General features: G+C 40.4%; 2 gene segments (V, D, J or C); both read right to left on the bottom strand.

The window, feature by feature from the left end:
- The window catches only part of LOC116748980, a 277,671-nt gene that overhangs the window by 250,498 nt on the left and 13,539 nt on the right, over positions 1–13,634 (bottom strand).
- On the bottom strand, positions 10,715–11,407 carry LOC116748982. The segment is given in 2 exon segments: positions 10,715–11,012; positions 11,252–11,407. Coding segments are annotated over 2 exon segments (312 nt in total).

The raw sequence follows: 13,634 nt of genomic DNA, 5'->3' as shown, positions 1-13,634 counted from the left end.
CCACATATAAGTGACACCATGCTGTATTTGTCTCTTCTGGCTTATTTCACTTACACAATGCTCTCCAGGTCCATCCATGTTGTCGCAAATGGCAGGATTTCTTTCTTTCTCCTGCTGAATCATATTCCATTGTACATATGTTCAACTTCTCCTTTATCCAAGCTGGACACTTAGGTTCTTTCCATATCTTGGCTATTGTGAATAATGCTACCATAAATATGGGAGTGCAGATATTTCCTTGATATCGTTTTCATTTTGTTTGTATATGTGCCCAGAAGTGGGGTTGCTGGATCCGATGGTAATCCTATTTTTATTTTTTTGAAGAGCCTCTACGTTGTTTTCCATAGTGACTGCACCAATTTACATTCCCACCAACAGTGCATAAGGGGTTCCCTTTTCTCCACATCCTAACCAACACTTATGTCTTGTCTTTTAGATGACAGCCATTCTAATAGGTGTGAGGTGACATTTCATTGTGGTTTTGATTTGCATTTTTCTGATGATTAGTGGTACTGAGCACGTGTTCATGTGCCTGTTGGCCATTGCATGCCTTCTTCGGAAAAATGTCTATTCAGTTTCTCTGTCCATTAAAATTTTTTTTTATTGGAGTATAGTTGATTTACAATGTTGTGTTAGTTTCAGGTGTACAGCAAAGTGAATCAGTTACACATATACATACATCCACTCTTTTTCAGATTCTTTTCCCATATAGGCCATTACAGAGTATTGAGTGGAGTTCTCTTGCTATACACTAGGTCCTTATCAGCTATCTATCTTACATATAGTATTGTGTATATGTCAATCCCAATCTTCCAATTTATCCCTCCCCCTCTTACCCCCGGTAACCATAAGTTTGTTTTCTACATCTGTAATTCTATTTTTGTTTTGTAGATAAGTTCATATGTACCCCTTTTTTAGATTCCACATATAAGCGATGTCATATATCTGTCATTCTCTGTCTGACTTACTTCACTTAGTATGACAGTCTCTAGGTCCATCCATGTTACTGCACATGGCATTATTCCATTTTTTTATAGCTGAGTAATATTCCATTGTATATATTTATCACATCTTCTTTATCCTTTCCTCTGTTGATGGACATTTAGGTTGCTTCCATGTCCTGGCTATTGTGAATAGTGCTGCAGTGAACATTGGGGTGCATGTATCTTTTCAAATTATGGTTTTCTCCAGATATATGTCCAGGAGTAGGATTGCTGGATCATATGGTAGCTCTATTTTTAGTTTTTTAAAGAACCTCCATACTGATTTCCATAGTGGCTGTACCAGTTTACATTCCCACCAACAGTGTAGGAGGGTTCCATTTTTTCCACACCCGCTCCACCATTTATTGTTTGTAGATTTTTTGATGATGGCCATTCTGACCGGTGTGAGGTGATAGCTCACTGTCGTTTTGATTTGCATTTCTCTAATAATTAGTGATGTTGCACATCTTTTCATGTGCTTTTTGTCCATCTGTATGGTCACCTAATCTATGACAAAGTAGGCAAGAATATACAATGGAGAAAAGACAGCCTCTTCAATAAGTGGTGCTGGGCATGAAATTAGAACACTCTCTAACACCATACACAAAAATAAACTCCAAGTGGATTAAAGACCTAAATGTAAGGCCGTATACTATAAAACTCTTAGAGGAAAACATAGGCAGAACACTCTTTGACATAAATCGCAGCAAGATCTTTTTTGACCCACCTCCTAGAGTAATGAAAATAAAAACAAAAATAAACTAATGGGACCTAATGAAACCTAAAAGCTTTTGCACAGCAAAGGAAACCATAAACAAAATGAAAAGACAACCCTCAGAATGGGAGAAAATATTTGCAGATGAAGCAACCGACAAGGGACTGATCTGCAAAATATACAAACAGCTCATGCAGCTCAGTATCAAAAAAACAAATAACCCAATCAAACAATGGGCAGAAGATCGAAATAGACATTTCTCCTCTGTCCTTTTTTTTTTTTTTTTTGCGGTACGCGGGCCTCTTACTGCTGTGGTCTCTCCAGACGCACAGGCTCAGCAGCCATGGCTCACGGGCCCAGCCGCTCCGCGGCATGTGGGATCTTCCTGGACCGGGGCACAAACCCATGTCCCCTGCATTAGCAGGCAGACTCTCAATCACTGCGCCACCAGGGAAGCCCTCCTCTGTCCATTTTTAATTGGATTTTTTGTATTTGGTTGCTTCCAAGTTTTAGCAAATGCAAATAAAGCTGCTATAAACATTTGTGTGCAGGTTTTTGTATGATTGTAATTTTCAACTCATTTGGGTAAATACCAAGGAGCTCTATTGCTGAATCATATGATAAAATTATGTTTAGTCTTGTTTGAAACTGCCAAACTGTTTTCCAAAGCGGCCGTACCATATTGCATTCCCACCAGCAATGAATGAGAGTTTCTGCTGCACCACATCTTCACTAGCATTTGGTGTTGTCAGTTTTTTGGATTTTACTCATTCTAGTAGGTGTGTAGTGGTATCTCACTGTTGATTTAATTTGAAGTTCCCTAATTATATCAATATATAATGCTTTCATACATTTATTTGACATTTGTATAACTTCTTTGGTAAGATGTTTGTTCATATCTTTTGGCCATTTTTTAATTGGGCTTTTTATTTTCTTATTGTTGAGTTTGAGTTCTTTGTATATTTTGGATACCACTCTTTTACTAGATATATGTTTTGCAAATATTTTCCCCCAGTCTGTGGCTTATCTTTCATTTTCTTAATTTTTATACTTTTAAAAGTCTTTGTCTTCTTTGAAAATATCCATGGTGATTTTCACATGTTGTACTCTTGGGTACATAAATTGTTTCCTCTCCCTCCATGTAATTGGGAATATATTTTTGAAACATAATATTTTTTCTTTTACATTTCCAGGCACATAACCTTATCTATATTCTTTCTTTCTGTTTTGAATGGGATGGGGAGATTAGATTACTCCCAAAGGAATGAAAATAGTTCATTTCGTCATTTAGTTCTGACATTTAATTTGGATTTTTGACTTCTCAGCAAGAGAATTGTCTTGGATAACTGGTTCGTTGAAAGGTAAATTTTTTTCTAAATTATTTCATCATATCTTTCAATATGTTATAAGTAAGGCCTGTTAGACTTGATAGTAGAGTTTTTATGTAAGGAAAGGGTGACAGGAGGTGTAGGTGAGATAGGAATGTCAATTTTATTGGTCTCGGGAGACTGATCGAAGAAAAAGGAAGATGGAGGCAGAGCAAGGAAATCAGATGTCAGGACCCTTGTCCTTTCCCTCCCCTGTGAAAGACAGATTAACTCATGGGGTGAGGATAGGTTAGAAACATGTAGATAAATATGAGAGCACAAGAATATTGGAGAGTGGAGCACGTCTCAAAAGTCCAGGTGGGATAACCCTCACCTAACGAGTTACCTACCCATGGAGAAGACCAGACTGTCTACTCAGCTACATAGACCAAAGGATCCAGAAAGCAGTGCATGGATTTGAGGCTTTTTTTCCCTCCTCAACTGACACTCAATTATTTCCCCCTATTACTCAGATGTCATCCTGGGGAAGGGGAAGTTAAGGTGGTGGAACTTCCAACAAAGCACCTAAAGAGATTGAGTCATCCAAGAGACTTTAAATCAGCCCTGACACGGAGTTGAACTTTAAATGGACTGAATATTTAAAAACATTGACACCTGAAAGGAACTCTTTAAACCTGAAGAAACTGAGGTATTGTTAATTGCAAGTTTCAGTTTCATAACGACTTAGTGGATGGGATGGTTAATGGGAAAGATCATTAGAGAAACTTTTTTCTTTACGTATCTTTCTATATGTAACTAAGTACAGTGTAAATTTGCTATCCTACTATATAAATCTCCTTTTTTCCTCCCTATGTTATTCATTAGTCCATTCTTCCATTCACCCATCCCATTGAATTGATTTGTTGAAACTACTAAATAAAATAATACATGTTTTGAACCTATCAGAATGTGGGACATGTATACACAATTTGTGTTAGCTACTACTACTACTATTATTATTTGTATAATATTGTCATTATTATTAATTTTCTGCACACCATATAGTCTGTTTCTTATGAGTTACTTCAGAATCCCTAGTAAATACAACTATGAAGGAGATGGCAATGTAGAAAAGTTATCAATTTTTATTTTATCATGTTTAATGAGAAAAACGCCATCAATTAACTTCACTCAAAAAAAACTTTAAAAAATCATATCTGTGAATATAGCCAATATTTTATAGTAACTATAAATGGAGTACAACTTTTAAAAATTGTGAGTCACAATGTTGTAGACCTGAAACTTACATATAATATTGTACATCAACTCTACTTCAATCAAAAAAAAAAAAAACTAGCAATATAACACTGGCCAAATTAAAAAAAAATTATACCTGTGAATTTAAGAATATTGTAGGCACTATTGCTATTCAAATGAATAAAACTCAGCTTCCAACAAGTAAAGTTTGCATTTTTGTTGGAATAAAGTAAAACATACATTTAAGTTCCATAAAGTGTTAGGTTTGTTACACTAGAAATATGCTTAGGGTTTCAGTTATGGGTTAAAAAGAGGAAGTGCTCAGTTTTAACTGGGCAAGAGGGTCAGGATAAGAATTAAGAGAAGAGGGGAAATTTGGGAACATCTTGAACAGTAGTGAAGTGGCTGAGCGGGGATGGGTATTCCACACAGAGGGAACAGAGTCCACAAACGTGTAGGCAGGTGCTGATGAGATGAGAGCATAGAGTGGGAGAGGATAGGAGTGTGGCAACAAAGGAGGCTGAATTACTAATCCATTAATCCATTCAGCAGATAGCTCTCTACTGTTTACCCTGTCAGGCATGGAAGGTGCTGGGGATACAGTGATGGTCTCTGCTTTGATGGACTCACATTCTGAATAATCACAGTCTTCTTCTATGGGAAACGGGGCTTTGTTGAAGGGGGAATGACTTTATTTTTATTGTAGGAAGGTCACTTGGTGGCCGTGTGAAGCAGTGTTTGAAGGGGGCACAGATGAGGATGGAGAGACTAGATGATAGACAGACTAGAGGTAGATGATCATTTATTAATTCAAATGAGAGGAGCTGACACCACTAGAAGCAAGAACAGAAAGAAGTAAGCTTTGATAACTAGCTTGAATCTATTAAGTCTTGGTGACTACTTGGACCTGGGGTGTAAAAGAGAGGGTAAAACTTGAATGGCCCAGAGTTATCTGACTTGTGTGAAAGGTGATACCCTCACTGAGTTTGTTGTCTCACTGCTTTTCGAGACAATCTAGAGCCTGGGGTGCTGAGCCTGGGCTGGGACCTGATGCTCTAGGAACTGAGGCTGGAAGGGGTATATTTAGAGTGAGTTGTGGGAGTGGACGGGATTTGGTGAACAGGGGTGGCATAACTTGCCCTTGGGCTGCAGCATGTGAAACTAAATGGGAGTGTTCCAGACGGCTCCAAGCTGTTCAAGGGGACTAAGAAGGGGACCTTTAGCTATGAGACTATGGGTCTAAGGCAGGCAGTGGAGGAGCTCTCAAGGAAGGCTGTGAAAAAGCCATAGGAAATCCAAAAGAACATCTGCATGTCACCAGCTCTGGTTCTGTTCCAGCCTGGGTACCTAATCCCATGAGCTAGTACTGATAACTAAGGGATGAAACAGTATTCCTATGAAAGCTTATTTTTAGTTATTCTTTAGCAATCTGGCTTTGGCTCCCCTTGGTTTCGTCCAAATCCAGTAACTTCCATCACTCATTCTAAACATACCTCCAACCTCAGCTCTGGAAACCTCTCATGGACTTAAATGCAGCCATGGAGTATCTGCTCCAACTTTATCACTCACTTGAAGTGGGCAGATGGAATTAAATGCTCCACAAGGGGTTTTCATAGCAAAAGCTATGTTTGGGGGGAATTATGGACCTACAAAGAAATGTTGGATCATTTTTTCTATTTTATTATTTTTTCCGCTTTGCATAAGTATGATGAATCCTTTCCAGGTCCAGACATCCCCTATTTCTCAGGGGATGTAAGGTGGTGACCCTGATGATGGCAGCTGCTTGGCCCTACCTTTAGACCTGGTTCTTCTAGATGGCTCACCTCCTCCCAGAAGCAATGATAGCGTAACCAGAAGCTAAACTTCTTGTTTTTAAAAATTAATTAATCAATTAATTTGCATTTGCTGATGAGTACTAGCAGCACATGAAATCCTGTTTGACGGTGTTTGTTGTCTTTCCTCAACTTCTTAGGACAGACCAATGGTGCATGAAGGAAATTTAAGAAATACAGGGTGAAATTAGGTTAAAGTCAGGAAGGGTGACTGATAGATCAATCAGGAAACAATGAGATAAATGTAGTTTTTCAACCTGTTTTGTAATTAGAAAGAAATAAGGTGTGGACACACACACACACACACACGCAGACACACACACACACACACACACACACACACAAGATCAGATAGCCTAGGCTGGTAGGTAGAGGGTGGAGAAATTCTTCAGAGGGTGGAGAAATTCTTCAAACTCAGAAATTTACTGTGTGTCTTAATCCTGAGCAAAGCTGAGGAGGGAAAAATAAAATTTGTGGGGAGTATAAAAGCTCAATTTCGGATATGTTGACTTTGATATGATCATGGGGCATGCACATGGAGAATACAGGTTTAGTTCAAGCTATGAGAGTCCCTGGATGGCAGTGACACAGAATATCTGACCTGTCCTATATAGCAACAGGGTTGTGAGAATTAAATAAATACATGTGAATGTACTTTACAAAACTATATAGCATTGTGTACCTCCATTATTTTTATTACTATTTTGAGAATTCCAGCTTATAGCATCATTTCTGTGTTTCTTATAGGCAGATAGAATAGTATTTTTTTTCTCCAGAGAAGTCAATGATTTTTCTATGTTCATCTTACCCCAACTACTTCCCCCCGGCCTCTGTGTAGATGCTGAGGTTTGAGGTTTCTGTAAGCCTCTCTCTGCTGCTCGTCTCACTGTGGACCACTGTAAGTGCAGAAATACATTGCAGCATCCTCCAGCTGGGAGTCTGAGATACTGAGACTGAAGGATTTGGCTTCTTTCTGGAAGTTCACAGAGTAGCGACTGTTGGTTGCATTCTGTTGCTTATAAGCTTCTTGGCCAATAATGAAAATCATCTCCCCGCTGGGAGGCTGTTTGTACCACAACAAATAATAATCACTGTCACTAGTGCTATACGTACAGTCCAGGGTCACTGTGTCTGCCTCTTGCACAGACACTTCTGGTTGAGGCTGAGTGACCATCTGGGCCACACTGGATCCTGTGGGAAAGAGGAGAGAAAGGACCACCCTGGGTGTCACAGGAGGGAAAGAGAGCAGGCAGACCAGCCCAAACTGATTCCCATCTCCACCCACCTTTCTTCTGCTTGATCCAAACTTCAGGTAAAATTCATCAGCTTTCTTGCCTCCAGTAGCTGGGACCCATGAGGAGGTAAGATCCCTGTGTTATTAATCTTTCTTCCTACTTCCCAGTCCTATTGGATGTTAGTAAAAGCAAAACATGTGCCTTCCTTACCGAGATAGGTAAGACCACGACTGCCCACAGCAAACCGGGGCCTGCCGTGCTGGCAGCTCTCTCCTGCAGGGTGACAAAAGCTCTTGTTCTTATCTGAACCTTAGGTATTAGCTGTACTGGGTGACATCACTGCTTCAGAACAGGAACTGGTATGTCAGGTGGGCGGTTGAATAACTGTTGTCAACTGTGCAAGCAGTGCCCTCTTCAGGTCACAGAAATAATTACTGAGGCAATTCCTATGGTTCACTCCTCTACCCAGGAAGAACTTGGTTTAAGGAAATCTGTTCTGTAAGGAATCTGTTTATACGAGTTTCAGGTTTCTATTTATATTCAATGAAGAGACCTTGATATTTAAAACATACCCTATTTTTCCCTTCATTGCTGCTTTTAAAAATCCTACCTTTTATCATAACTTCTCCAAAGAAACCTTCTGTGACTGTGTTAGAACATACTGATTTTCCCCTTAATATTCTCTTATGAATATATGATGTTTACAAAATAAATTTTAAGCATAATCTTTGGGCTCTATTGAGCACTTATTATGTGCCCAGTATTGCCAAGAGCATTGAAGAATTCCGTATACCTGTATGAGGCAAAGTTCTGTCCTCATAGAGACCATAATATATTTGGGGGAGGAAAGATCAGGGCCTGGAAACAATAGCAAATGCTTTAAAAAGGTAAGTCACTATGAATCAATCTTTCAGATTCAGCACAGTGTGACTTTAGGAGAGAAGGAATTCAAGGATTCACTATTAGAGAAGAAACTTTGGAGGAGATAGAGCTTTAAGGTGTGCTTATGGGACTGATATGATTTGACCAGACTGATACACACATAAAAGGGAAATTTGGGTGAGCGGAACAACCAGAAAAAAAATTCAAGAGTTTGAAGTGCTTATGGGTCAGTAAGGAGAATAGATGGACTTGAATAGAGGTATATTTTGAGAAGAAGCAGGAATGAGGTTTAAATAATAGAGGGTGAGCAGATTCAGGGACAGGGATAATGAGAAAAGTTGAGACTTGGTAACTAAGGACATGATCACACATCTGCAGAGACTGGAGTTTTGTAAATATGGTCTGTTTCACCATCTTTTGAAAAAATAAGGTGACAGCTTCTAGTTTTCCAATTATGTAATCACTCAAGTACCCCATGCTCTTATTAGCAATCAGCCCAGTAAAGTTCACCTTGAATTTCTTCTGTTCTTTCTCTATTAAAATTTCAAAGAATTCTCTATTAAAATTTCAAAGAAATTTTCTCTATTAAATTTTGTTCCCCCCCAAAATGGAGCCTAAAGCAAAGACTCAGGTGAAGATAGTTTATTTAGGATGCGATCTTAAGAAGCAGAAATGAGGAGGTAGATAGCACAGGATTAGGGCTTGATTCTCCCAGGATCTCCGAGAAGCATACAGGATGCTTCTCGGGATTATCTGCTGGGAAGCAAGAAGCTAGTGTACTCATCTGTCCCTTTTCCCTCTGGTTGGTGCTTGCTGGCAGGGATGGTAATTCCCCTATACTTGCAGGCTGTGCTTGCCCATGGGCTGAATGAGCTCCCAAGGAGTCAGAGAAAGCCCTGGGGTAGGAAGTAAAAATAATGCACAGTGCATGCTTAATGTTGGATGTTATCAGCTTGAGATGAGTCTGAGCATCCAAGAATTGTCTATCACAGCCATTGATAAATTCAACCCTAGGCATTTGGACGTGACAACAGGCACATGAGATATTTGTTATAGGGCTCTCTTCGCACTACTCAGATGCGTGCTTGTCTTATGTTATTTTCACTGTGTCTCTGAGTCTTCAAGATTGTGGCTGGCTACAATCCATCTAAAACACTTAATACAGGAGGTTGCATAACCTGAGCTTCAGGCCCCACTCCTTTAATTGGTACCAAGTCTATAACTGATACTCATCTTTTCCCTCCTCCACTGTACTCTCCAGACTTCCTTATATTGGATACCACTTTGGCAAACTTAGATTCTTGCCTGGTGGGGTGACCCAGACCCTCATTGCTGAGAGGTCTCAATTCTTTGTCACTTTGTCCTTTTTAGGCCTTGTTGCCACAGTTGCCACTTGCTCTTTTTACTGGGCATGGAAATACCCCATGTGAAACGCTTACATTCCAAACATATTTCTTCTTGCTCTCACTGTGTAATAACAATCTGGTACTCCATGATAATTGGGTCAATTATGCCCCCATCTAATAAATCCTATCTTTGTCTGCTGGACCTCTGGCACAAGGAGTTCAACTAGGTCACCTAGTGATCTAGGTGGCGGTCATAGCTGCAGGTTCAGTGGGGCCCTTACTGAATCCGCTGGTGGAAGCATTCTTCCTCAGGGAACCAGGACCTCTAATCCAGCAGAGCCTAGGATTATGAGAAAAGGCAAACACAGATTCTGAAGGTGGGTTACAGGGAGTGACAGGAGAAGAGACTGTTCTGCTTCCATTTCTTGGTTTCTAAACTTGTGTATTTTAGCTAGGGTGCCACAGCACCATACATCAGACATTGATTTAATGAATATTATCCCTTCCTGGAATAGCATTCCAACCTGGAATAGCATTCCAACACTAATGGTGTTGCCCCTGAGCTCGTTTCTTAGCTGAGCCCCATTCCATCATTCTTCTAGGTCACCTATTCTAGGTACCATCAACCTAGCTTATCTCTTAAGTCTATCGTAGGACCATTGGGTTCCCTCCCTGGTTATGCTGTCACAGCTGTCGTGTTCTAAAATGGGTACCTTTTTCTGAGGAGATTCTGTTTTGGACATGGACAATTAAAAGAACAAGCACCTATGAACAAAATGGAAAAGATTAAGATTCTTGGAGGTAAGAGCTCCCAGGAAAATTATAAAGATTTGCTGGACAGAGGAAATGCTTCAGAAGTCTGACCTGTCACATATACCATATGAAGCTATGAGGGTTACAGATGATAGCAAGTATGAAGGCAACTTGTAAAACTGGAAAGCACTACTCGTGTCATTTTTACTGTTAATTTAAGGACTACAAGTCATAGACATTCACCTCTCTGTGTCTCTTATATTCAGATAGGAGGAGCTTTTATTCCAAGGAGAAGTCAATGACTTTCTATATTCCTCTTACCCCGACCACTTCCCCCGACCTCTGCACAGATGCTGAGGTTTGAGGTTTCTGTAAGCCTCTCTCTGCTGCTCGTCTCACTGTGGACCACCGTAAGCACAGAAATACTTTGCAGCATCCTCTAGCTGGAGTCTGAGATCCTGAGACGGAAGGATTTGGCTTCTTTCTGGAAGTTCACAGAGTAGCGACTGTTGGTTGCATTCTGTTGCTTATAAGCTTCTTGGCCAATAATGAAAATCATCTCCCCGCTGGGAGGCTGTTTGTACCACAACAAATAATAATCACTGTCACTAGTGCTATACGTACAGTCCAGGGTCACTGTGTCTGCCTCTTGCACAGACACTTCTGGTTGAGGCTGAGTGACCATCTGGGCCACACTGGATCCTGTGGGAAAGAGGAGAGAAAGGACCACACTGGGTGTCACATGAGAGAGAAAGCAGGCAGACCAGCCCAAACTGGTTTCCATCCCCACCCACCTTTCTTCTGCCTGATCCAAACCTCAGCAGAACATATCAGCTTTCACCTGGGCTCTCTGAGGCAATGCATTTACTCTGCTATTCATCTTCTCTCGTTTCACAGCCCCATTAGATAACATTATAAAGAAAGACCTAAACCTTCCTTACCCAGACAGGTGGAGACCAGGACTGCCCGCAGCAAGCTAACAAATATCATGCTTACAGCTCTCCCCTGCAGGCTGAGAAGTCTCCTGCTCTGATCTGGGTTCCCCTCTGTGCTCCGCGACCCTCGAGCTTCAGAGCAGGAAATGGTATGACAGGTGAAGGGTGACTGTCTCACTGACGAAAGTTTTCCCAATACTTTTTGGTCTCGCTTCAGCAACTAGGCTATTGGTTGTAATTTCAGATGAAAGTGAAAACCGTTTTCTGAGTTTTTTTAACTTGTAGGCTGAAAATAAAGAGAAGAGGGAGCTGGCAAATTTATTCTGCTAAGACCTAATCTTGGAGAGAAGAATGGGGACCTGGAATAGTGGGCAGAAGTGGCAGAGTTTTATTTGCAACAGTGGCAAACTCTATAATTTTTCTTTGCATTAAAAAAAATAAAAATGACAAAGCAAGTATAATATAAACAATTAATTATGGGTGATAAGAATACACCTGTTATATTAATGTATTCAATTTTTTAATAGTTTTACAACTTCTCAAAATAAAGAATGAGAAAAAAGATACATGTTTGTGCCTGAAAAGAGCATGGACTAAACTCAGAGTAAGTGGAAGCAGATCATGTAGTGTCTAATTGTGCTTATATTTTCCACGGACACACACAAAAAAGAGACCTATTTTTTTTAAGAAGTTCTGAAATAACTATTGCAGGAGTTCTCATCAGCACCGAATTGCTTCAAACAAGTCATATTAAGAGTTGCTTCCCATCACTCTCATTCCATTTTGAAAAAATATTGTGAACAAGGAAAAAAAGACCTACTGTGATTCACCAGAAGTTTGTGTTTCCAGAGGAAGTAACAGGGACACTTATATAATTCCAGAGTTGGAGTCCCCAAGCCAAGAGTAAGAATGGGGTTCTGCTACATACTGGGTACTGTCTGACAGCACAGGTTCTCTTGTAACAGACGTGGGTGGCTGAGTCTTCTCACTGAGAGAGATGCTAGGCAATTGTAAGAGTTGGGACCAGCCTGAACGAGGCCTGCTAAAATCTCTGTGCCCCTAAATTCAGTTTGATAGCAATGGAAGAAGGAGCAACCAGAATTTCTTCTAGATCATCTCCATCTTTGCCCCATGATTTGAATTCCTGTATCTTGGTTTTGGATTCCCAAAAGGTCAGCTCTAATACAAGGACTTGTGTATAATTAGTTTATATGCAGGTGATTCTAGGAAACATTAGTAGGAAGTGAATCAGAGAAGGGAAGGAGGCCAAGACAGGGTGTTGTCATCAAGCCGTTACTACTATGGGCAATTGGAGCTTAATCCAGCTGGGGAATTCTGGGAGATGGTATAGCATACCCTTTGGAGTTACCCAAATGAGGCATAAAGGAGCTGGAGTAATTCATAAACTCATTACCCATCATGGCTTGAGGGATGCTTTGGGGACATCAGTTCTCTGGCACATCTGACTTGTCCTGAACACTGGCCACATGCTCTCATGGTCAGAAAATAGTCCTCAGAGTTGCTGGAATTTTCAGGGTGTAGAGGTGACTGTCAGGGTATGTGAGCAGAACACCAGCAGCATCTGTACAGCCCATACCTTTCACTGCTGAGATCCACTTGTGCTCTATGTTAAATTTACTCAGAACACTAGTTCTTTAAAAAAAAAAAATCAATAGAAGGATCAGTGGGACAAGTTATAATTGCTAGTTGATTCCACAGCCATAATTCATATTTATTATCTTCCATCTACCTCTTATATCACTCATTCTTGATTCTCTTTCACCTTTGACTAATACTTCTATATCTAGACTTCTGTCCCAGGGAGGTAACCTAGACCTTCATCCCTGAGGGGCCTGAGCCCCTGGTTATTCTCCCCTTATCAGGCCATAGTTGCTACAATTGCCTGTTTACAGTAATTATAGTCATGAAAGTGCTTAAAGTCATCCCGGTGAATCCCCTGAGTTTTAGTCCTATTTTTCCAGCTCCCAATAGGCAGTAATAGCCCTAAATCCTCATGATAATCAAGATAGATCGTCCCTGCCAGTGTACTAACTCCTTTCTTGGCCTTCTGGTCTTCGGACATGAGTATCTCCAAATGACCAGGTGGTACATGTAAAGTTTGGTTTTGTGAAAACTTCTCTGTTTCCTTAATAGAAATACCCTCTCCTTTCTCTTCAAAAGGAAACAGGATCTCTAGTCCAGAAGAACCTAGAATTATGAGAACAGGAGACACACAATATCCAAGTGAGTCACTGAAACTGGGAGTTGATGGGGAGATAGCCCTACTTCCACTCCTTGGTTCCCAGGTCCATGCATTTTATCTAACAGGAACACAGCACCATCCTGAAGAATAGTTCTCCAGCCTCTCAAAGCACTACCTCTAAGCTGG

This window comes from Phocoena sinus, chromosome 2 (genome assembly GCF_008692025.1).
Source record: "Phocoena sinus isolate mPhoSin1 chromosome 2, mPhoSin1.pri, whole genome shotgun sequence".
Taxonomy (NCBI): domain Eukaryota; kingdom Metazoa; phylum Chordata; class Mammalia; order Artiodactyla; family Phocoenidae; genus Phocoena; species Phocoena sinus.
Note: the sequence above shows the minus strand (reverse complement) of the source record. Positions and strands in the feature narration are given on the sequence as shown.